We start from the raw sequence: 24,862 nt of genomic DNA, 5'->3' as shown, positions 1-24,862 counted from the left end.
TGTTTTTCTTGTTTTGCTGATGTGGATCAGTTACTTAAAAAACAGTCGCATCGCTTTGCTGATAGGTTGTGTCATTGGGAAGTTACATATGCTACGCCGCGACATTGCCGACTTTCGGATGCTGTGGTGCTGAAAGGGCAATTTAGGTGCCGAGACGTTATTGATTGTGACACCGTGGCACTATATGGAACTTATAATTTTCATACGCCGCGGCACTATATGTATTTTTCCTGCACAATACAACTAAAATAATACATTTTCACTGACAATATAATACATAAAATAACATATTATTTACACTTATTAGTATGTTTAACATTACCCCAAATTCCCCCTTGTGTGGGGAACATGTCAAAATAAAATGATAATGTTTATCCTATCCCACATAGATTACTAAAGGAAAGTGATTGTTAATAGCATGAAGATATGGTAGAGGAATTGGAATATGGCTGGATTTTTATCAAAGAAAGGTCTTTAATTAAAAAAAAGGAGAAAGATGCTACGGAATATTGGAACGTAGAAAGGAGATGGAGCATGAAAGATTTGTAAGAGAATGAGATATTAAAGTGTGGTTATATAGTAAAGATTTAATTTTGTATGTTTGGAAAAGATATATATATATACAGTCGAGATTGTTTGTGTTCCAGCATGTCATCCACGCCTCTGAACAAGGAACTTTTATTAGGTCCTGTGTAATGACGTAGAGGAACGTCCGGTCGGAGGCAAAATCCCACAAAAAAATTCGGTATTTGCTCGGTATTGTTAGGTATTATTTGATAATAACGAGGAATATCGCTCTGCGAAGACCAATACTGAGTTATACCGAGTTGTACCGAGTTTTTTCTAGGAAAGAAAAAACTCGGTACAACTTTTATATAACTCGGTATTACTCAGTATAGCTCATTATACTAGATATTGGATCTTTTCACGTGATGTTATTCCTATTGTTTGGTATTGCTACGCGATTTGACCTTTCCTGAACAACGCTGGTAAGCGTAGAGGCTAAACTAGAAAAGGTTGCAAAAACAGAGAAATCTTTTTCTTCAACCAGTCACTAGCATTTCCCGCGAAGTCCGACCCCAGGGAGACGCTGAAACCCTATCTCGGCCTAGCCCATGGATGCCCTCAGGAAGCAGCTTGACGTTCTCATGGGGACCAATAGGAACGGGGACGTGACAGAGGTCGACCGCAATTACTCCGATCGCGACGTCTGCCGGCTCTTTCTCGCCGGCCTTTGCCCCCACGACCTCTTCCAACTCACTGTAATTATAAAATAACTTTGCTTATCCCCTATTCTCCTGCTGTTTTCTCGCTATTCCTTCCATTTCTTTTTATACTTCTGGTGTCTCCAGCTTAGGGCTTCTGGGCTGCTTGCTCTGTTATTCACACTTTTCGGATTAGTTTGTTGTTATGTGCTAAACCTTCAAGCTTCACTCGTTTTCTTTTTTCAGGAGTGTCGTGTCCGTTTTGTTGCTTGTTTTTCTCCATTTTCCTATGAAAAAAATAGTTATTTAGCTTTCTGATGCAACAAAAAGGATGAATATTAGAATAAACATTAATGTCGTTCTAATGGTTTTGTTTTTGTATCAGAAAATTGTGAGTGATTGTGAACTTAAATTTCGTGCTAATAGATTTGTTTGTGCATCAGAAAATGGATCTCGGTCCTTGTCCAAAGGTGCACTCCTTACAACTTAGAAAAGAGTATCCTTTCATGCTGGTTTGTACTAGGCGATTTTCTTTTTTTCTGTTATTTTTAAACATGCATAACTAATTTTAGCTTGCTCTCTGGGAATCACTTTGTGTCGGAGTAATTTTACATACATCTTTTAATGGTGAAGCACTTGTTATCATCCATATTTTACCTAAAGGCATGTAAAAAAGAAACAAGCTGAGGACTTTGAAGCATCGTTTTTTAATTTCGCATTTCCACATTATTATTGGATTCGTTTTTGGGAATAATGCATATGCCATTTGCCGGAAATTGCTTATTGTGGTAACATAAAGAATAGGGTTGATGTTTCTCATGCATATAGTGAAACCAGAGAGGATAAAATGCATATGATGACTTTCAGGGAGTTTCTGGAACCTGTTGTTATTGTTCTTCCTGAACTATATGTAGTTATGAAGTAGCAAAAGTGAAAGGTATGCACAACTTTGATAGAGATCTTGAAGAATTAATTGAAAGACTTATTGTAGAGTGTGAGAGAAAAATTCAGAGAGCCCTGAAGCGTTTAGAGGATGAGGATGCTAAGGCTGCCATAGCTATATCTGTTTCTCAAGTTACTCAGGTACTTGTTCAACTTTGATTGATGTGCATACAATGATTCTAATAATGCTCCGCAAAACATAGTTCTATTGTGGAATAAACTTATTTATGGTATTGTAGACGCCAGAAGTGGTGGAGTTGTCTAAGCAAATTAAGGAGAAGCTAAAGGAAGTTGATACTTTTGGTACTCATTGCCATGCCCCTATTTTAACAATCCTGCTTTCTTATTGTGTATATATATGTAATGCGATATTCTTCAAGCTACCCGTACTGAATCTACTTTTTTCTATTTTCAAGGATGAAAATGTGCCATATGTGGCAATTTGTTGTCCCAATATTATTCCATGTACCTTTGTTATAGAATGCAATCTTTTTCAAGCTACCTGAGGTGAATCTTGTTTATCTAATTTTTAAGGATGATAAGGTTAATATATGCGGCAATTTGTTCCTCCAATATCATGTAATATGCAATTTAGTAATGATTTAGTGAATTTTTATTGTTATTGGTTAGCAGATTTTGTGTTTTAGTGTTTAGTTCTGAATATTTTTCTAGATTTCTGTGTTAGATTTGACAAATGAATTTTTTTTTTGTAAAATGTTCAATTTCTTTGGTAATTCTAATGTGACAGTTATTGAATAAGAATGACATTTTGGTACATTCTTCATTCTAAATTTACTTCATTTCTGTCATGAATATATTTCTCCCTAAAATGCTTAATGATGTTAAAGTTTACTTAGGTGCTCGATTATTCACTAGGGTGAAGTGAGGCATAGTGCTTCACCGCATCACTAAGGCATTGACTAGACTAGTGTCTTACCTTAAAGCATTAGGCAATGAGATGAGCACCTTGTTATGCTTGGGGAGATCTGTGCTAATACTTCAAACTAGACATATGAGCTTGTTTTTCATGTTAACAATGTGGCATAAGGTGATGTGAAAAATGCACTAGGAGTTGGATAATTAAGGATTTGCCTTGGGAAGTAGCTTAGATCAATTCTAAGTGTAAGAGCTTCAATTTAGAATAATAACTTTTGGCAATAAAGAGGATGTGTGTGAGAAGATAAAGAAGGCAATGAAGGTATTCAACTATAGTAAAGGAAAGTAGTGCATGAATGATTATGAAGATGAAATTGATAACAATGGAGATTAGATGACTCATAGGTTATGCATGCTATAAACTTAAGCGTTTGTGTATATATTAAAATATATAGTGTTTTACGAAAAAAAAAGTGTTTTACTAGTCACGAAGCAAAGCATTAGCCTTGTCAATTTATATTTTAAATATTTCATAAAATGAGTACAAAAACAAATCAAATATAAGGGAAAAAATGAAATAAATCAAAAATTGAAATTGCTTCATAGTCTAATTACAAAATCTAATGCTACAATCATAATAATTGGTTGTTAATTTACATCCAATTGTCAGTTGAGAGGACTAAACAAAGTTGTATTATACAAAGATCAAAATGTGTATAGCATTATAACATCCAAAACCCTAAGATCTCAAAAGCCCAAAAGCACATGTCATCCAAACCATAAAGAGCAAATAAATTGCTAAATACTTTGACAAGATTTGAAGATCCGCCAAGAGGTGTTGAAGAATAATTGAGACCTCTAAACTTTTCAATGAAAGCAGAGGGACTGATGAATGTACTTAGATGAGAGGTGTAGGTTGGTGTGGCAGAAGCAGTAAGATAGTTGGTCAGTGAGGGAGTAATGGGTCAGTGGTGCAGTGGTGCTGTTCGAATTAACTTCATTTTTTTTTTGTCTCTACAAATTTTAGAAATAATATTATGACATGCTTAATGGATTAAAAGAAAATTTTTATTTGAGTAGATAGCTTCTTTGGATTTTCTAATTATTTAATGGAAGTTCATTAATTTATAACACATAGTGATTACTCTGTTCATGGGGAGTAAAGGCATGCCTTGTGTGCTCAGGGTACACTCTATAGGCCTAATGCCTTCTCCAGTTTCCCCAGGGCAATTTTGGCCTACCCCGCCCTAAGGTGAGCCCTAATAATATCATTAAAACACTGCCTTGCCTAACATTAATCTATTTATCATTGTTTTGAAACTTGAAATTTAATGAAACTTGAAACATATGATTTTACTGAACATAGCCTAATGTGGTGATTATCTTTTTTCACTCTTTAAAAAAATTTAAAATTGAAATAGATTTATTATATAGTAATTTGGTTTGATGTATTTTTAATGCTTGAATTTTGAGAATGTATATTAAAATTAATGCCTCACATTCATTTTACTTGAATTTGTTTGTTAGATGTAAAGTAAATGCAATTTTTCTTTATTATTGGATGTGAAGTTTAGAGTTAGTGCTGCATTAAAATAGCATTGTAAGTGTACCTCTTTTTAGGGAAGAATCAATAAATTGCAATGCTAAATAAACCAATAAAGGCAATAAATACAATACAATACAACAATAACAACAACAACTTCAAGCTTTTATCCGACTAGGTGGCATCAGCTACATGAATCTTTTTCTCCATTATGTCCTGTTAAGAGTTAAATTCCATTTAAATCTAATAGAGAAACGTAATTTCTTATATTTTCTAACCAAGTCTTTTTAGTCCTATATTTACCTTTCTTAACATAAGACAAATCTAATAAATCTACTCTTCTAACCGGGTCATCGGAAGGCCTCCATTTTATGTGACCAAACCATCTAAGGCGGCTCTCTCTAATATTTTCTTCCACTGGAGCTATTCCAACCTTTTCACGTATATGCTCGTTTCGTATCCTGTCTCTAAAGAGTAAAGCCACTCATCCACATGAGCATCCTCATCTCTGCAACACTTAAATATTATGGTTCTCTTATAATGGCCAACATTTTGCACCATAAAGCATTTCAGGTCTCACCATCATCTTATAGAATATTCCCTTAAGGCAATAAATACAATGAAAGTTGTTTTTTATCACTAGAAATTAATCGCATTCTATCTTAAATGTTTTCCCCTCATTTATCAATAAGAAAATTAACCTAACTCTTGAAAGTAATGAAGCCAAATTAAATAAAAAGAAACAATCACAACTTAAAACCATTGAACAATGTTTTTTTTCTCTCAGATCGTGATAGTCTTCATAATTTTGCTGTAGTGTTGTTGTCATGTTTTACATTTTCCTACCCAATATTGGAGTTTCTAGCAAAGAATTTCATATGAATGGTATTGATGAAGGTTCGTGATTGAAGAAATGGAGTTTAATACTTGACCAAGTGGCTGACGAGGCAAAGTGAGAAAGAGAGCGGAGAGTGGAGAAGTAAGCAAAAAAGGGTTTTGTATGATCTGGAAAGTAAAATTGATGTGGCCAGGAAATAAAGTCTTTGAAATATTTGAATACACTGCCAGTTTACTTTACATTGAATTTACTCCATAACAAACATCTTTAAAGTAAAAATACATGCAAAATATTTACTTTATGCTCATTTTACCTCAAACAAAACACAATCCCTAAGTGAGCTAGTTTTTTTATTTTAATTTTGATCCCTTCACTTTGTTGGGTAGGTGCCTTTGGTGGCATCTAAAACCTCTGGCATTTGGCAGACATATCGGCTTGAAGGTGCCAACTTTTTTAACGTCATTAGATTAACTAACTAAAGGCTTTTTGTTTTGATATCCTTGTCCATTTGAGTAGATAATATACTCTGCCTGATTTATGAGATTCTTTGCAAGCACCGTCTGAACCTTCTAGCACATTCAAGTCGAAATGTTGTAATTCTCTTATGACCACTTTACTATTACTAGTAAGAATGTACGTGCCTAAATTTCATAATATAAGTTTTAAAATGTGTACAAGAATTTAGTGTTATTAAATAATTTTTATTTTATATTTACTAAATTCAATAAATTACTTAAGAAAACTTTAATACTATTTCTTCTTAAATTAACTTGTCAATGGGAAAAAATTTCAATAATAAATTCTCAAATGAATATTAAAGTTTATGTGCATCTAAATGTATAAAATAAATATAAAATGTGAAATATTAACTACTGTTCAACATCTTTCTAAAAAAGTCTTTTAAATAGAAGAATTTGATTTATGCAGTTGTAAATACATGGACACAAGAAATAAATATAGCAATAAAATTATAAAGCTTTTTTACTACTTAATAATTTATAATTCTCTTTACATTAATTTACGGTAAATTCATTAAGAGTAGATAAAATTGGCAATCATGACATAAAAGGTTAAAACAACAAATTAGTTGCTAAGTAACTATTTTTGTTTGTATTGTGAAATAGAAAATTTAGAATATACAAAATTATAATTTATACTGAAGGGCTTGTTGGGGTGCAGTGTTCTCCCAACTCAAATCCCACACAGTCAAGTACAATGAAATATGAAAACTATAACTGTATACATTTACAACGAAAGCAATCAATGATATGACATGTAAAAGCTATGAGTATAATTGCTAGATAAATGATCTAGTTTGCAAGTGTAGGAGATATAATATACACAATGTGCATTGGGTCTACAACTTGTTTGACACTACTTAATTTTCTTATGAAATTCTCCCAACTTAAATCTCACACTATCAAGCACAATGAAATATGAAAACTATAAATGTAAATATTTACAACAGAAGCAATCAATGAAATAACATGTAAAAGCTATGAATATAATTGCTAGATAAATGATCTAGTGTGCAAGTGTAGGAGATAAAAAAAAAACACAGTTTGCATATATATAAATAATTACACTCATTAATATTAGAATACACACACTTGGTCTTACGCGACATACAAGTGATACTGTACATGATAATGATGGTACATATACGATTAAACTAGACAAGCGAGTTTCTATAAATCCATTGTTTGATTTCACATTAACTTCACCTGTTATGTGCAACTCTTTACAGTAGTAGTCTAACAATGGATAACAAATGATAAATGTATACACAAATGTGAGCAATAAACTATACAATATGTGATATATTATAAGATGGTAAATACGTTGACCATAATGTACTTGATGTGTTACTATTTAAATGCATGAGCTTGTAATCAAAATAAATTAAATTAATTCTTAAATAAGTACAATACTATCTTTTAATTAATGGTGTTTAATAAATGATTAAGTTAGTGAGTGTTCGACTCTAAGCACAAATATAAGGAATAAACACTAAATGCTTATTAGGATTGTCAAAACAGGTCAACAACGACCCAAAATTGGCCCGACCTAAATCTGGTTAACCCAAACCGGTTCCGTTTAATAAATGTGTAAAAAATATGGACTCGAACTTGACCCAGCAACCTGATTGACCCGAATTTGACCCAATAACTTATTTTAATTTTAAAAAATGTTTATAACTTTTTAACAATAAATTTTAGATTAATTAATAAAAATAAGACAATCATACCAACAAATAAAAAAAATTAAGGAAAAAAATTATTTAAATGTGTCATTTCGGGTCAAAATCGGGTTGGTGTGTCAACCCAAACCCGATCTGTTTAATAAATGGGTCGGAATTCCGGACCCAAACCTGACCTGTTTATTAAACGGGTGAACCAAAACCCATATTTTCGGGTTTGATCATTTTTTGATACCCCTAATGCTTATAGGATTACCCTTGTTAAACTCCAAACAAAAATTTCCAAATAATGATTATATTATTGTGTTATACACTTATACATAAATTTATGCTTAAGATTCATTCTTAAGGAAGAGCAATTGAATTGTTAAGTGTAGTAAGTAATATTACTCAACTACTTTAGTATAAGATTGATTTAATCAAATAAATTACAATATGAACATGAGAAGGTAAATAACAAATTTATTTGCAATGAAAATAAATCTAACTACAGCCAAATGGATACAGTCAATATTTATGTAGTTTAGCCTACCTAATGATCAATGTTCATGCCTAAGCACCCATAATACTTAGGATTCAATTACATGTGTAAATCCCACCTTCACAACTCACGGATGGAAAAATCCTCACAATCTCTTTCTTTAAGTGGAATCTTGCCCTAACATGATCTTCCTTTAAAGGGAAGTAAACCATAAAAAAATCTTTGTTTCCGGAGTTAAGAATAACTTTTTCTTAATCCAATAATAAAACTTGATAAAGTCTATCACCAAGTTTTCGTAATTTTTTTTCTTACAAAGAATTTTCTTAGATCAAAGTGCTCTTGAATAATGAAGGTGATCAGAAGTTTTTCCTTCTTCTTGTTCTCCATACAATGCTTATACAGTGTAAAAATACAATGAAAATACAATACATTAAAACTAATGATTGAGAGAACATATGTTACTATAATATTATCTCTCGTGATTTGAGAGATGAGCACCTATTTTACTTTTCTTCTTTGAATATATATGGAGGATAATTTTTTATATGTTAATCTCTAACTCTTTAATCATTAGAATAGGTTTAGTTACTTTAGTATATGTAGAGGATTCCATAGCAAGCTTAGAAATAATTTGGCAAAGACTAAAGTCATTCTAAATAAGAATTTTATTACATAACAGACAACTAGATAGATATAGATGTTTCTTAACTTCTTAGCTTAGTAGAGGCTCATTAAGGTTAGTGGAGGCTTGCTATTAATTTAGCACATGCTCGTTAAAGTTAGCAGAGGCTCACAATAATTAAATTAATAAGCTAAATTCTTCGTGAGTTTATTGAGCGATGTTAAGTTTAGAGGCATCTCATGAAGTTAGCAGAGGACCGATAGCATTTGTTAAGGCATGTTTATTGTTGATATAAAATGATTTACTTGAATGAATGCTTAACAATTAAATTATTGATTTACATTTTTGGTACACCTTTAGTTAATTCCTATCATTTGAACATACTTAAAGTGTTTTACAAATATAATTAAAATAACTTGACTAAAAATTATTTTGTTATGTTTTATTTGTGTGTCCATCATCTTTTTGATATTTTGGAGTAATTCTATACTGATTTGTACAATACTTAAATACATGCTAAGCTATTACTTGGGCACTTTGTCATATGAAATTATTTTAATTCACCGTTTATAGCTCATTATTAAGCTACTAAGGCTCAAGGTGCTTTGAGTTAGTGGAATAGGTTATTATCTTTATGGTTTATCTAATATATATTTAAAACTATAATAGTACTTAGCAAACTATTTGATGAAACTACACAGAGTTTTGTTATCCTCAAATCATTAATGTGCCATACATGAGACACCTGGGTTCATGGACTCAACAATGGAGACATACTTTGACAAAATCAGAGTTCTTTATTTTGAATGCTGTGCCTCTTGAATCCTCACGCCTATGTAGAGAGGATAAATCAATCCATAATGGTGAAGATGTAAGAGATGGATTACAATAACGCCATTACTCATGTACATACTTTCAAACTACAAATTTGACATGGAAAGCTGATTAGTAGGAACGCCTAAATAGCTTGATATGTGAAAGGTGCTGGAATACCAGAAGATAAATGTTTTCCTTTATGTGTATGGGCACCAAATTCATGGTTTTAATTGAGGAGATAAATTCAGATATTATGTATTAAGAGATGGGATTTTCTTTTAAAAGCAACGAGCATATTTTTTTTAATTGAAATCCCAAGCGGCTTTTTTATAATAGTCTACATTTCAGTAATTGTTTATATATCGTTATTCTTGTGAGTTCAAAAGTTAGGTCAGGAAGTTCTCTTTTGTGATTTCATGGAGTGTGTTTTGTTTTCAATTTGTGTGCAATGATACACAAAAATATTACGCTTTGCTGAAGCCAAAATTGTGCCTTTTTTTAAATTTTTTTTTTTTTGAAGTTGAGTGCTGAAGCAAAGACACATGCACTGATGCTGAGCCTTGAACCACTAATTCACTTATGTGGCTAGTGCATGACATAGTTATGCTTTTTTTTTTTTTTTAAAGATGAGAATGATAACTCTATCTTTACTGCTAAATGCATTATGACCGTTGAGACAACTCCAAAATCAGTATGCTTTTTTAAAAGACTGATAAAATAATTTTAAGATGACATTTCTTTATGAAGAGCTATGTCATTCCTTAGTTATGTATTCACCATATAGAGCATTGTTTGCTTTCCATCTCTCTTATTATGGCTTCTGCTGAACTTTAATTTGAAGAAAAAAAATCTTCTGCTTCATAACTTTTGCTTTATTTAAAATATTTTCTTTATATCTTAACTCCAATGCATCATAACTGAACATTGAATCTTGTGATGAAACAATGTGTGGGTTCACACTGATTGGTTATACTGTTTGAGTTTACAGATTTGGAAGTGAAAACTGACAGTAAAATACGGGCTCAAGAAGCATTGGAAGAGCTCAGAACAAAAAGAGCTGATAAGCAGGTGTTGCTAGTAACTTGAGCGCATATATTTCTTTATGGCTAGTTCTTGATGATTACTAGAAAGTCATGCTCTTTTATGCTAGTTCTAGAATACCTTTTTTTTTTACTGGAAGACATCTATGCGATTCACTTTTTATTGCAGGCTATGCTTCTCCTTGATGCTTTTAACAAAGATAGGGCCTCTTTACCACAACCAAATCAGAACCCTCCACAGTTAGCACCTGTCCCCATGCCAAATCCTCCCGATCCTCACACCCAGGAGATGATCAATCAAAAGCTCAAGAAGGCAGAAGATCTTGGTATGTCTCCCTTCTTGTTTTCATCATCCTTGGTTCTTGGGTAAAAGGGCCTAATTTTATGTTTTTCTATCTGTTTTGAATCATTTCATTATAGTGACTGCATTTAAAGTGTGAATATATAAGTCCCTAAAAAAAAGAAAAAGATTGAACTATGAGTATTTCGATGGGCATGACATGTCATTGGCATGCAAATATATAAGTCTCAGCAAGTAAGGCATGGCAAAGGGAATGCCGCATGTTCTCCGCAATACTTTTCTTGGAAAGTAGGATCTGGCTTGCCAAGGTCATATGATTATTCTATACAAATATGCTAAAAGAATTGCAATTACGTATGTGCCATAATAGGTCCCTATCCCTGGAGCATGCATGTTTTGGAGACAATTTAATAAAATTCTTAGGGGAAATGCAAATTCTATCTGGGGGAGAGCGTGTTGTGACTTTCTGTCAGTTTTGCAGGTGAGCAAGGAATGATAGAAGAGGCGCAGAAAGCCTTGGAAGAAGCTGAGGCTCTTAAAAAGGTTTATTGTCCTTATGGTTCTGTTTTGTGCTGTAGGTTCTCACGTAGTCTGATTATTCATTGTACTAAATAGTTCAATTCTACTTTATATCTTACTACCTTACCTACTTACCTATCTAAAGTTAGTCTGCTGATGTTCTATACCATTTCTCTCCCCTCTTTTCAGATGAGTGCTCGGCAGGAGCCAACTCTGGACTCATCAAAGTATACTGCTGTTGATGTGCGAATTGTGAGTTTCATTTCATCTGTTCCTTACTGTTTTCTTGATGATTAATTTTAAGCTTTAAGTTTATCTGTACTTCTTAAACGAATTAACTTTCTTTCACATGATTCATTCTGCAATGTAGGCACACTTAAATTGTTTTTTTCTTCTTTTATTAAGCTAAATTTGTTGAACTTTGTTTGGGGTAATTTAAGCTGTCCTTTTTTTTTTTCTTTTAGAAGTTTATTCTGATCCACAATTTCAAAAATGCTTCTCAATAACAGCTTTTTAAAGGCAAAATTTTGAAAAAAATGATGAAAAAGTTATCTTCTAAGAAAACATGATTTTTCATTAACTATTTTTCATACCACAAATGCAGTCGAAATGGTTCTTCCAAACAAGTCCTAAGTATGTTCACTTCTTAAGTTCTAGAAAATTTGAGTATGCACGTTGACCTTACTGAATTTTTTGTGGTCAATGCTAATTGTGGTAGGTATGTGTTAGACCGGTCCTCCCTTTCTTCTCAAGTTTTTCCCAGATTTTTCTCTGTTTTTGCTGTTTTTCTGCTGTGAGCAGCAGTTTTTGCTTGGATAATTGCTAGAAAGTGAATAGGAAATACTTGAAATCAAGTATTTCCTATCAGTATGCCCAACTGGGGCATATTAAGTTGATATAATAATTATTAACGATAACTTTTGAGTTTAAATTGAATCATTTTGCATATATTTTCTTCAATTAATTTCGACAAATTTAATCAGTTTAACTTGGCGATGACTATAGTAAAAATTATAATGCCGGACAAATAGATCTTCAAGATAGTCAATATATCATTACTTACGTTGGAACTGTAATTTGGATAGTAAAGTAGATAACCTTGTCTGGTGAGTAGGCTTTTTGACTTGTAGCACTTACTGTACAAATTTACTCACCTTGCACGATGATTTGCTTGTATAGTCGGCTGAACTGCTTCAGGGATATTTCTATTGGTGACTGGCTATTTGATTGAACTCTTTAGGTAATATTTATTTATAAAATATCTATATCAATATTTGTGATTTCCGAATTCTGTTCTGCTTTCAGAAACGTTTGCAGAAGTTAAATAAGCAAGTATAGCTTCTAGGAACATAAACTACACAATTATGTTTCCCTGGCCAACTGTTTTATTGTAAAAGTTTTGGGGTAAATCTAACTGCAGTACTGTACTAGTTTAATTCTAGTATTGTTATCATTTCAAATTGAATATAGCCTCAAGCGGTAGAAAAATGGAGTAACAATATTGCAGGGATAAGGTTACAAAATATATGCAAATGCTTGCATTTCTTCTTGTTGTTGACCTCTATACATATTCCACGATCAATCGAGTGCATTGAGGAAGACGACTCACAAATTGGCAGTTATCACGAGCATCAGAACACCTCGATCGCTATCAAAATGGCGCAAAACTTTATCCGACTATGAAATAGATTGCATCGATGCACGCCTTCAATTGAATCGGGTGAAGGTGATCGAAATCGATAGACTACAGACAAAATATTGTGTGATGTTGCCTGAACGTTGTAAGTTCACAGAATGGACTTTGTCGTGGTGTCTGGAACATTGAAATCATATTGAAATGACTATAATATTGCCATAGTTCTTGCATGATATTTGCACTAGTTTTGAGACAATTATTACACACAAATCGAGATGCACAATTAACGAGAATCAATTCACAGCTTTTATTTATTTTGAAGTATTATTTTAATTAAAATAAATGTATATATTATCTATTTTCTGATCAAATCCTATTCCTACCCCTCTTAAATCCTCTGCCAAATCCTATCCAAAGCCAACCAAATCTTTGCCTCATCGCTGCTGCCCCAGTCATCCAAACGCTGCCAAGTTATGTCAGCCGGCTGAAATAAACAAAATAAAATCTAAATAGCCTATTCTATATTCTGTCACCTCCCATTTTCAGCCCACTCCATTTCTTTCCTCTCTCCTCTCTCTCCCTCTACTATTCCTGCTCCAGTGTTGATCCCTCTGTCCCATCCCACTCCAACAACCCGTCTTCTCCATTCCTCCGCTCATACGACCTCCCAACACCAGCTTACTTCCACACTCAACTTTTTCACAGCTATACGCATAGAAACCCCAAGCTCCTCTCATATCTCCAAGCCGCTACTGCTCCACCTAAACCAACACCTACCCGTGAAAGCTCCCTCCTACAGTTGATCTCCCTAACTACTCCTACCTTTCTGTCGAGCAAACATAGTAGCAGCTGCTAGCCTTTTCTCCCACACAAGCACACTCAACTCACTCTCTGCTCTCATGCTCCGCTCACACCTGTTCTGTTACTCAGCTCCTCACAAGAGCCTGAATATCCCTCTACTACAGCCCAGCCCTCTTCCATCTTTCACCACTTCAGCCATTACACTTCCAACTAAAACCTCAACAGCAGCCCCTCTCCCATCCTCACCTGCTATCAACTGCAAGCCAAAAAAAACCCTCCCAAGCCTGTCACTCCACTGTGCCGCCCACCTATAGCTCAACAAAACCACCAAACCCATCTTCCTTACCTCCAAAACAGCAACTGTCCATCTCCTACATACTCATCTCAGCCACCTACTAGCATTTATCTACTTTCCCTACAACAACAACCCTCATAGCCCTCTCAGCCTATCATCGACAACTAGCCCAACACTTAGCCCTCACAGTTCTACTAAACCAGTAACAAAACCCCACTCAATTCACTACCCCTTTTTTCATTACAGCCAAACCAAATCAACCCACCTGTACACTCCACTTCATCCTACATTACCACCTTCACAGCTAAATCCAACCCAAACACGACCACATCTCCTCTAATACCTTAACAACTTAAATCCAACTCGAACAGCGACCCAACTCTCCATTTTTCTCTCTAACAGAGAGTTTACACTCTTACTTCCCTCTATATAACAGAGAGTTTACACTCTTCCCGATATTTAACCTTATTCTATCCAGTCTTGAGCTGAACACTTTTGCATATTGTACAGTAGAACTGAAATGGTAGTGCACAAAAAAACATATATGCAATAATAGCAATTAACAGGAGATAGCATAGTAAGAAATACAATAATATTTGTTATCATCCAAATCACAAGACTTGGGTCCAGATTTGCAACAACCTAGTGGCTTGGTTGAATGACTCTATTTTCATAAGGCATGGCTAAAAGCTAGTATATTTTTCAATGGCTATTTACCATTGAGTAATGAATCATAAGGTATAATCAATAGGGCACAAAGCCTTTTATTAGCTAAGGTTGACTTGGCTTCATCTCTTAGACAAACATTCATCCCATTTCTACAAGGTACCCTTGTTCGAAGCAACCAATGGTTGCCGACAAGGATCCTTCGGTCAAGTTGGGCCGACTATCTCCTTTGACTAAACAGACTAGGGATCATGATGATCCGAGACAATTGAACCATGGGATCTTGATCTGGTTCATCATAATTCCCCCTACCATACGCTTTAAGTGATAGGTGATGAAATTTCTAATTTTAAATTTTATATCTACTGCTATTATATGTTAGATACTATCTATCTGTTCAATGACTATCCTTAATCGAAAGTTCTTTTTTGTTATCGAGAGGGGTAATCAACTATTGGGGATTGCGCCTATAGGAAACCAGAACTTAGATCATAAATTTCTTATTAAGAGGGCGAAATCTTTTGGTAATGTCTTATCTCTATCTAATCTGCCTTTAGAAAATTTCCCCCCGAACTTAATCCGTTAAAACTCTCTCTGAATATACAATGCGGAGAGGCCGGGTGGTCTCAAATTTGTGACTATAAAAGGATGAAAAGCCACTATAGCGAGCACAAGTTAAAAACATGCCGACATTCTTTTTTTGGCAGATATGATATACAAAAATTGAACACATTACTACTGTTAGTAAATTGCTTAGCTGATTAAATTAATTTGAGGTGATGAAATATAGATTTTGTTTTCCCAATTTTGTTACTCGATTTTCATTTTTCACGTTTTTACTGAACAGATGTATTATTGCAGCTATTTGGGGCATTTTAATATCTTTTAATTGGCCATTATTACTATGGCTTCCTACATATTTTTCTTTGCTTGTGAGGGCCTTCAGTAAATATTGATGAATACAGCTTGGTGTGAAGGACCATATGAAATGTTTTCAGCAGACAAGTGTGACAGAAGTTCTTTTTTGCAGACTGATCAGAAGCTACGTGTCTGTGACATTTGTGGAGCTTTCTTAAGCGTTTATGACAGGTAAGCCAAATTGTATGATAGCATTTCAGTCTGTTGTTACAGGCTATTAAAGCCCAGTTTAAGGCCATCAGGTTCATCAGCTTTTGACCTGCATATTACGCCTTCTTACCAGCAGGCTTTTGGGCCCATTTTACGAGGAAACTTTTGCAGCTAAAGAATGTGCGTGTTTTCTGTTTTATGTAGATTAGTTCTAAAAATATGAGGTCGACTGTGTTGACTGAATTTGAAGAGACGGTTTATACTACATTTGAATTATGTTCTCAACACCATGTTTAAGTACTATTTGTTTTTCAGTGATCGTCGATTGGCTGATCATTTTGGAGGGAAGTTGCACTTGGGTTACATGCAAATACGTGAGAAGTTAGCCGAACTCCAGGCTAGTTCTAAAGCTCTTCAGCTCTGAAGCATTCCCCCCCCATATTTTGCTTGTTCTGTCATTATGTTTTCACTAGATCTATTGTGTTTCATTTTGTTAAATACTACTGCAATGTTGCATTTTAAAAAATATAAACTTGATTGCCTGCTATAATTTCTGTGGTATCTGTTTTTCTTGTGATTAAACTTCCTTGATGCCCAATCTTATTAAATGTTGGTCAGGTGCTGGTGTTGTTTCTCATTGTTCCATTGAGAAATTCAGTTATGTTTGTCATCAGTGATTTTTTAATAACTGAAGATGGATAAATGAGTTTTTTTTTTCCTTCAAATTGGATAATATATGTTAAATCTCAGCCTCTCATTCTCATGTTGATCCCATGGGTACAAGGAGAGATCCGTGGGAAGCCCGTCTTAATCACGTTAAACACCTTCCATAGATGAGCAACTAATTTAGGAAGAGTTATAGTTCATTATTCTGTAGTTATTTATTTCCTTATTAAAACATCTTGTATAGATCTATAAATAGAGATCATAGTGTATAATAAGATTTATGCTTTTCCCTCTCATACCTCTCAAATTAACATGGTATCAAAGCTTTTTGGAGGAATTGAAGAGGAAAACATCATGAAGAAAGGCCTTCATTGCCCTAGACGGAAGTCACTCCTCGCGGATGGACGACGAAGTTGCAAGACAAGTTTTCCTCGCAGACGGATGACGAAGCCGGAAATAGATCTTGCTGCCAAAGCCTAGGAGGACGAAGCCCCTTGCAGACGGAGCTTGCGAATGGAGCCCCAAACGGACAAAGTCGTGCAAACGTAGACGGAGCTTGTAGAAGAAGAGGCCGAAGCAAAGCCCTAGACGGACGAAGACTTACGGGACGGAGAAGGAAGCGACTCACGTGTGCGGAATAAGTCCCTGTCCCCTAGCTGTTGCTCAATCCGAGTTTTTTAAAGACCCGGCTCAGTTTGGTTTACTAAACCGAGAGGTTATATATATATATATATATATATATATAGGCCTTTATGGTTCAAGATCGGAGGGAATTTTTTTGGAAGCCTTCATTACTACTCAGAGTCATACAGACACCATAATGTCAGAAATTAATTCTTCGCAGAGCATTGACCAAACAGAGGATTCTATGGTGTACCAAGGATGGGGTGACCTTCAAAGCATGCAACCATCCTATCGCCTGAATGGGAAGAACTATCTAAAGTGGTCTCAATTTTTGAAGATCTACTTGAAGGGGAAAAGGGAAATTACATCATTTCCTCGGAGGAGGGCCAAAAGAAGGAGATCTTAATTTTTTGGTATGGGATGAAGCAGACTCCATGATTATGTCATGGTTGTGGAATTCCATGACTCCAGAAATTAGCGATACACTTATGTTCCTTTCAACTACAAAGGACATATGGGATGCCGCTAAACAAACACTTTCAAAAGCTCGGGATGCTGCTCAAATCTTTGAAATCAAGGTCAAAGCAGGAAGCACGAAACAAGGAAGCAAGACCGTGATGGAGTATGCTACTTTCTACAAAACCTATCGCAAGAGCTTGATCACTACAAATGCATAAAGACTAGATGTCCAAAAGATGCTGTGATCCTAAAAAATTTTATTGAAAAAGACAGTTTACGATTTTCTTACAAGGCTTAATGCAAAATTTGATTAGGTGAGAGTCTAGATTATTGTCAAAGAGGAGACACCATCATTAAATGAAACAATTTCTCTCATTTGTACGGAAGAAAGCCGACAAGGAATAATTTTAGAACCAAAAGTTGTTGAAAGCTCAACAATGGTGATAATCTGAGAAGCACAATGGAAGGACAAAGGTAAAGACTCCTCAAAATTTAAAGATAAAAACTCTCTTTCGTGTAGTTATTACAAGAAGTCAAGACACATAAATGAGACGTGCTGAAAGATACATGTAAAGCCCCCTAGTAAGGAGTGGAATCAAAGAAGTACACCACTAACCAATAATACAAGTCAGCCTAACCCAAAAACACAATCTAGTTTCAAAAAATTCAATAAGGAAGATATTGATAAACTAAAATAACTCTTGGTATCCCTTGAAAAACCAAACATATATTCCTTTCTTGCACTTTCAGGTAAGTTTCCTCTTTCCATTGGGTTAAGTGCCTCTACAAATTTTTTAAAAGGATTATGGATCATTGACTCAGGAGCCACATATCACATGACACATTCCCCTACCCACTTCGTCAATTGCACTCCTTGCCCAATAACAAGAAAATCATCACTGTTGATGGTTCATTTATCACAGTAGTAGGCCAAGGAACATACACCTAACTCTCTCCCTCATCCTAAAAAATGTGTTCCATGTATCCCAATTATCCACAAACTGAATATCTATATAGAAACTTACCAATGACCATCATTGCCAATTAATATGTAACCCTGCTTATTGCTTATTTTAGGACCAGAGATCGGGTAAGAAGATTGAACTTGCTAAGGAGCGAGCTGGACTGTATAACCTAGAAGTACAAATAGCTACTCTATGTTATCCCTAGTTGATAGGAAAACCATTATATAACTTCAACATTATAGATTAGGACATCCCTCTTTTGATATCCTAAAACATGTGTATCCAAACTTTTTTCAGAAGTTAAAAAATGAACACTTTCATTGTGAAACTTGTCAGTTAGCCAAACATAAAAGAGCTTCATTCCCAGAAAAAAAATGTGAGATGTGGTATTCCTTTCTATCTTATTCATAGCGATATTTGGGGACCCTAAAAAATCCCCAACATCTCTCGTGCATGCTGGTTTGTATCATTTATTGATGATTGCACTTGAGTCTCTTGGATCTATCTCTTTAAAAATAAATCCTATGTTAATATCATTCTTCCCCTTTTTCACACCACAATCTAGAATCAATTCGGGATGAAAATAAGGAAATTTCATTATGACAACGCTAAAGATCACTTCAACTAAACCCTATCCTCCTACTTTCAAAGTAAATGTATCATCCATGAATCCTCCTGCGTTCACACCCCACAACAGAATGGGGTAACAGAAAGGAGAAATGGTCACCTTCTAGCCTCCACTTGTGCCTTCCTATTCCACCACAATACACCCAAATTCTATTGGGGCGAGGCTCTCATCACTGCCACTTACCTCATAAACTGACTACCTTCAACAGCCCTGGGACTGAAATCTCCAATGGATATCCTCTCCTCCTTTTTCCCCGAGTTTCAGACTCATAGTAACCTTACACCTAGAATCTTTGGGTGCATTGCCTATGTTCATATTCACAGCCAAAATAGAGGAAAATTAGATACAAGAGCACTCAAATGAATCTTTGTTGGATATTCAACAATCCAAAAAGGGTACAAGTGCTATCACCACCCCACGAAAAAAACGTCTTTGTTTATGTTATTTTAGCCGAACAAAACTCCTATTTTCTCAATCCTCATATTCAGGGGGAGACTGAAATTGAGGAAGATGAGGAAAGCGAGCTTGTTCCCCTTGACTTTCCTCCACCTCAAACCAATCCTCCTGAACTCAAAAATAGGGAAATTGAGTACAAAGCTACCAGTAGATTTGGGAGTGTATACTCCAGGCGTATAAGTTCAAAATATGCCCCTAAGTAGATCTAAGAATCTGAAACATCTTCTGAAATTAAGGTAAATTCAACCTCACCACCTCCCTTGTATCTCATAACTACATTTCTTTCAATAATTTTTCATCCTCACACAAAAACTTCCTTGTTACACTAGAAGATATTCATATTCGTAATAATATTTCTGAGGCCTTATCTGATGAAAATTGAAAAAATACCATGAAGGATGAAATGCAGGCCCTAGAAAGGAACAACACGTGGGAAATCATCAACCTTCCGAAAGGAAAGAAACATGTCGGCTACAAATGGGTGTTCTCTATAAAATACAAAGTTGATGGTATATTGGAAAGGTACAAAGCAAGACTAGTGGCGTAAGGGTATACTCAAACATATGGCATTGACTACTAAGAATCCTTTGCTCCTGTCGCCAAGATGAACACTGTCAGGATCTTACTCTCATAGCAGCTAAGTACAACTAGCATTTGGAACAATTAGAAGTAAAAAATGAATTTCTAGATGGGGACTTGGAGGAAGAGATATTTATGGAGATACCACCTAGATTTAAAAAAAAATCTAGAGGTGACAAAGTATGCAGGTTGAGAAATGCCCTATATTTGTTAAAATACAATCACCTAGGGCCTGGTTTGGAAGATTATCAAAATTCATGCTTTTGAATGGGTATGGACAAAGTCATGGGGAGTCACAATATTATTCTTTAAACACTCAAACTCATGGGGAGTCACAATATTATTAGTATATGTGGATGATATTATCTTGACTGGAAATAACGAAGAGGAAAAAAATAGTTTAAGAAAAAATCTTACCAAGGAATTTAACATCAAAGAACTTGGTAGACTAAAATACTTTCTCGGAATTGAAGTAGCCCACTCCAACAAAGAAATTTCAAAAAGCCTCTCATTCGCATCTTGATCCCACGGCTACAAGGAGAAATCCGTGGGAGGCCTGCCTTAATCACGTTAAACACCTTCCATAGATGAGCAGCTGATTTAGGAAGAGTTATATTTCATTATTCTATAGTTATTTGTTTTCTTATTAAAACATCTAGTATAGATCTATAAATAGGAATCATAGTGTATAATAAGATTTATGCCTGTTGCATTGGCATTGTGTGGACTTTCATTAGGACATCTTCAGTACTTGCTAGTTGAAGAAGATGCTAGTTGAGCAACCGTATTTAAAGCTTATAAAATTAAAGGTCGATCAGTTTACTATGTAATAATTATGATTCAACTCACTGATTTGGATGTTCTTCCTCTGCTTTACTATTACTGCCTGCCAGATGCTTTTTCAATCTTTCCTTAGACTGATTCAGCAAGCATGGAATGTATTGTACGGACACAGGACTGTGTCGATTTAATCAAGTGTATAACTGTGTAATCTCTATAACTCATGATTGCCAAAGCTGTTGTTATTGATCTTTATTGTTTTTTGTTGACTCTGAAGCATAACTATCCACACATTTTATATTCATCTCTGTATGAATACAAAAGGTCATTGATATTCTTTACGCGAAGGTTTGAGCTTTCCTTCATCGCAGCTGGTTGCTTTCTTCTGTTTGCATTTCCCAAGTGATTTGTACTTCCCACCATATTTTCCTCTTTTGTACAATGCCTTTATGGGGTTTTTATGCACAAAATTTCATTAAGGGCTGCCTTGCAAGAAGTTGAATCTTAATTCAACGTGTACATTCCATCTTGAGCTGTCAGGTCAGCAGATTACATGCGTTAGCTATCTTGTTAGCTAGTATGTATTTTGAAATTTTGATGAGCAAGATGTTTCCGATTGCCTCTAATTTAGTTTAGATTCTCGATAACTCCTTGATGATTCAATGATATATGATATTCCTTAAGCAGTTGTCTTTTTCTTTCCTGACAATCAACTATTTATGATTTTTGGAAAAAAGAGGAAAATGATGAGAAAAATTTGTTGACATCTTGTTGGTGTGTTATTTCAATGTAGACTATCAATTTCATGATCAAAATACGGAGTTACAGGAAATCTTTTCAATTCTAGAGATCTTCCTCTTATAATTCAAATACCGTTGGTTTGAAAATTTTTCTCATTTCTTGTTATGGACCTGACGGATTCTGAGACTATATAATGATAGAATTTTGCTATAATTGAATTGCTAATCAATCAATTAAAATTCATCAAACATTATGCTATCATTAAATAGACCTAACATTGATACTTGCTAATAATGCTTGAAAAATGCAGTTCATGTTGTTAAATCACCCTTTTACCATAATTAAATGGCCTATGTTATTAAAAATGGTAAAAATAACATGTACACTTCTGTCATTATGTTGAAGAGTTCATTTCTACAGGTGTGATAACGTGTGAATTTCAGGATAGTTGCATGCTATTATCATCTCTGCAATTCGAAGCCCCTATCTCCATGATTGATTTACTTTTGGTTTTTTGTTTTGATGTTGACTTTAATTTTGATAGGTTTTGTACTATAATGGGTTCTCTTGTTGTTTTATCAATTGCTTTTGTATTTTGCATGGTGAGTTGCGACTTTTGACTAGAAATTCTTTTATTTTGAAACTCTACTCTAAAAATTCTCAAATTTGTAATTATTACTGTTATCATATATGTCCTAGGATTAAAAAGGTTACATTCTGCACTGGTTCTCTTTTTGAATTTTGTAATTTATTCTATACTGGAGGTTTTCTGTGCTTGACATAGGATGATTTTCCTCGACTTATTATATCTGCAATCACAACACTGTTTTAACTGAAACCTTAGTTTTCATGATATGGACTACGCAGCTACGCTAATAAATAATTGCTATTCATGTTTATGTTTACTCTATTGTTTTCTTTAATTGTTTTGAAGCATATTGATTAACATACTGTTTTAACAGGAGACCACAAATAAGTCTCGTATGAGAGACCGATCTGAGGACAGAAGGTATTCTAATGTTTTATGAGCTGTTTAATGAGTTGGTTGTCTATAGTTCGACTTTCTCATTCATTTCCCATTCCGACAATCTTATTTGATGAACAAAATCTCGAATTTTAGGTCAAGGGATCGAAGTCGAGAGAATCGAAGTGACAGTCGCGAAAGAGGACATGAATATGATCGTCGGAGTAGGGAACAACATGATAAGCATTCTGATAGAGAGTGGGGAAATGACCACAAACGTGATCGAGGTTCGGGTCGATCTCGCCATTATGATTCTGGGAACCGGCGAAGATCTCGATCTCGTTCAAGGGAGCGATCCAGAAATTATGACAGGCACAGGTAAAAAGTCATAAATAGCTTAATTGGTTCTGGGTATTTTATGTGCTTTTTTTAAGGGAAATGCATGATGGTGCAACTTTGAAGACTTGTGCTTGAGCTGCATTTAACATACTCTGTGAGGGTCTTTTTTCCTTTTTTTTACATTCATCATATTTAGGCTTCGTTTTGGACGGGTTTCTTACTTCTTAAAATAATTTTTTAGTAAAAAAATAAAATGTTTGTACTAGAAAGCTGTTTTAAGAAGCAGTAAGAAAGCCATCCCAAATAAAACGATAGTCTCTATTTACTAATTCGTGCTGATCCAAGTAGATACTACACTTACCGGTTATCATTAGCACATCCCATAAGAAGCATGGAACACATTGCCCATTGTACTCCTAACTTTGACGTATGTGAATTCCATGCATATTGGAATTGAAGTAATCACATCAATCATTTATTCACCGGACTTTAGGATCTGTTTGGTTTGAAGGTATTAGGGGAAATGTAAATTCAGAAAAAAATTGTCGGATTATCATTGTAACTTCCATACTCCCTTCTAACAAGAAATAAACACAATTTCTGATCAAATAATTACAGAGAAATATATTTTTTCTGCCTAATTCCTCGACCTAAGAATGGGCAAATTATTAGGTGCGGACACCGGATGGAGAGAATCATCCGTATTTCTTTCTGTCTACAGTAAAAGCACAGCCAAAACGTAGCTGCTACAGTAACTGTGCTTTGACTGCGCTTTAATTGTAGACAGAGAGAAATCCGGATGATTTTCTCTATCCGTTGTCCGAACCTAATAATTTCTCCTAAGAATGAGGTGACAAATAATTTGAATCATTTTCATTTCTTTTTAATTTCCACTCTCTCAATTCCCCCAAACCAAACAGAGCCATCATTTTATGATATTAGTGGCGTTAGCGGGGTGGCACCCTGGATTGATTTGAGAATGACGGAATGCTTCTGTGTGCATGCGTGATTGTATGTTACTTTTGCATTTTATTTTCTTTATGTTGTCCTTTTATCACTCGTCTTCCTGAAATATTTCAGGCTAAGTAATTTGAGAGATGGGCATCATTTCGAATGGTATAAGATGAAACAAACTGATAGGAATATCTTCCAAACTTCATTAAACATTTACTGCAGCTTCTATTCTCATGCACTAACATATTTTTTTCTTTCATATTTTTGTTTCGTGGAAAGCCATAACTGAATGTACTTGTTCTTGCTGTCCATATATAGGCGTCATGATCGATACTGAAGGTTTCTCCTTGGGCGTGCCTTTTATCAGTGGAAAGAGGAGGCTTTGTTCGCCGGAATGCGTCGTCTCCTTCAGGTTTCTGTGCCCATGGAAACTGTTAGGAGATCTTTGCATTGCCAGTGGAAGCATTGATGCTTCATCCTGTACGAGTTTTCTACTATAAGAAAGTTTTTTAAGTGGGTCTTGAGACTGCCATGTAAACTTGAACCATTTCTTTATTTGGATTAATGCATACCATGAATTTTAATGATTTGAAAGAGTATGCTTTTGATTTTATATTTAAATATTACTCTTTCAATTTTGGTTGGATGGAGAATGCTAATTCTTCTTATAGGAGGAGAATATATCCTTCATTTTTCATTGAAATCTCTAATGATTAAGATTTAAAATATTTGGAGTCATTGATATTATAAACAAATTTATGATTCCACTTTTAATTATTTGTATTTCAGTCTTTTACAAATTTTGATTAAAGATAAAAATGCATCACTACAAAGGTTAATATATCGTTTTAGAATTTC

At 34.6% G+C, this 24,862-nt stretch overlaps 1 protein-coding gene across 4 annotated transcripts; it reads left to right on the top strand.

Moving 5' to 3' along the window:
* The first annotated feature begins 966 nt into the window (after positions 1 to 966).
* LOC110113288 (putative RNA-binding protein Luc7-like 2) lies at positions 967 to 24,598 on the top strand. Of its 4 annotated transcripts, none has more exons than XR_002305125.2 (13): positions 967 to 1,262; positions 1,649 to 1,701; positions 2,120 to 2,288; positions 2,387 to 2,450; positions 10,512 to 10,591; positions 10,733 to 10,889; positions 11,346 to 11,407; positions 11,573 to 11,635; positions 15,812 to 15,870; positions 15,983 to 16,029; positions 16,165 to 16,246; positions 22,710 to 22,756; positions 22,868 to 22,954. XR_002305125.2 is itself a non-coding variant. In XM_020845793.2 (13 exons), exons 1-13 carry the CDS (start codon positions 1,116 to 1,118, stop codon positions 24,339 to 24,341), a joined length of 1,224 nt encoding a protein of 407 aa, XP_020701452.1. In that variant the 5' UTR covers positions 971 to 1,115; the 3' UTR covers positions 24,342 to 24,598. The 4 variants fall into 4 exon arrangements, 2 of the variants coding, with proteins under 2 accessions (XP_020701452.1, XP_020701453.1); XR_002305126.2 differs by having other exon boundaries at positions 968 to 1,262; positions 15,986 to 16,029; XM_020845793.2 differs by lacking the exon at positions 15,983 to 16,029 and adding an exon at positions 24,323 to 24,598 and having other exon boundaries at positions 971 to 1,262; positions 22,868 to 23,089.
* The last annotated feature ends 264 nt before the right edge of the window (positions 24,599 to 24,862 follow it).

The sequence above is a fragment of the Dendrobium catenatum genome, unplaced genomic scaffold, assembly GCF_001605985.2.
Source record: "Dendrobium catenatum unplaced genomic scaffold, ASM160598v2 fragScaff_scaffold_920, whole genome shotgun sequence".
Classification (NCBI taxonomy): domain Eukaryota; kingdom Viridiplantae; phylum Streptophyta; class Magnoliopsida; order Asparagales; family Orchidaceae; genus Dendrobium; species Dendrobium catenatum.
This window is presented reverse-complemented; position numbering and strand designations above follow the sequence as displayed.

What these genes read in the sequence shown, in the direction of transcription:
- LOC110113288 (XM_020845793.2), top strand. Translation starts at nt 1,116, where the DNA reads ATGGATGCCCTCAGGAAGCAGCTTGACGTTCTCATGGGGACCAATAGG. An exon ending in ACGACCTCTTCCAACTCACT is followed by an intron (nt 1,263 to 1,648) that starts GTAATTATAAAA and finishes TTTGTGCATCAG; the next exon opens with AAAATGGATCTCGGTCCTTG. An exon ending in AGAAGTTAGCCGAACTCCAG is followed by an intron (nt 16,247 to 22,709) that starts GCTAGTTCTAAA and finishes CTGTTTTAACAG; the next exon opens with GAGACCACAAATAAGTCTCG.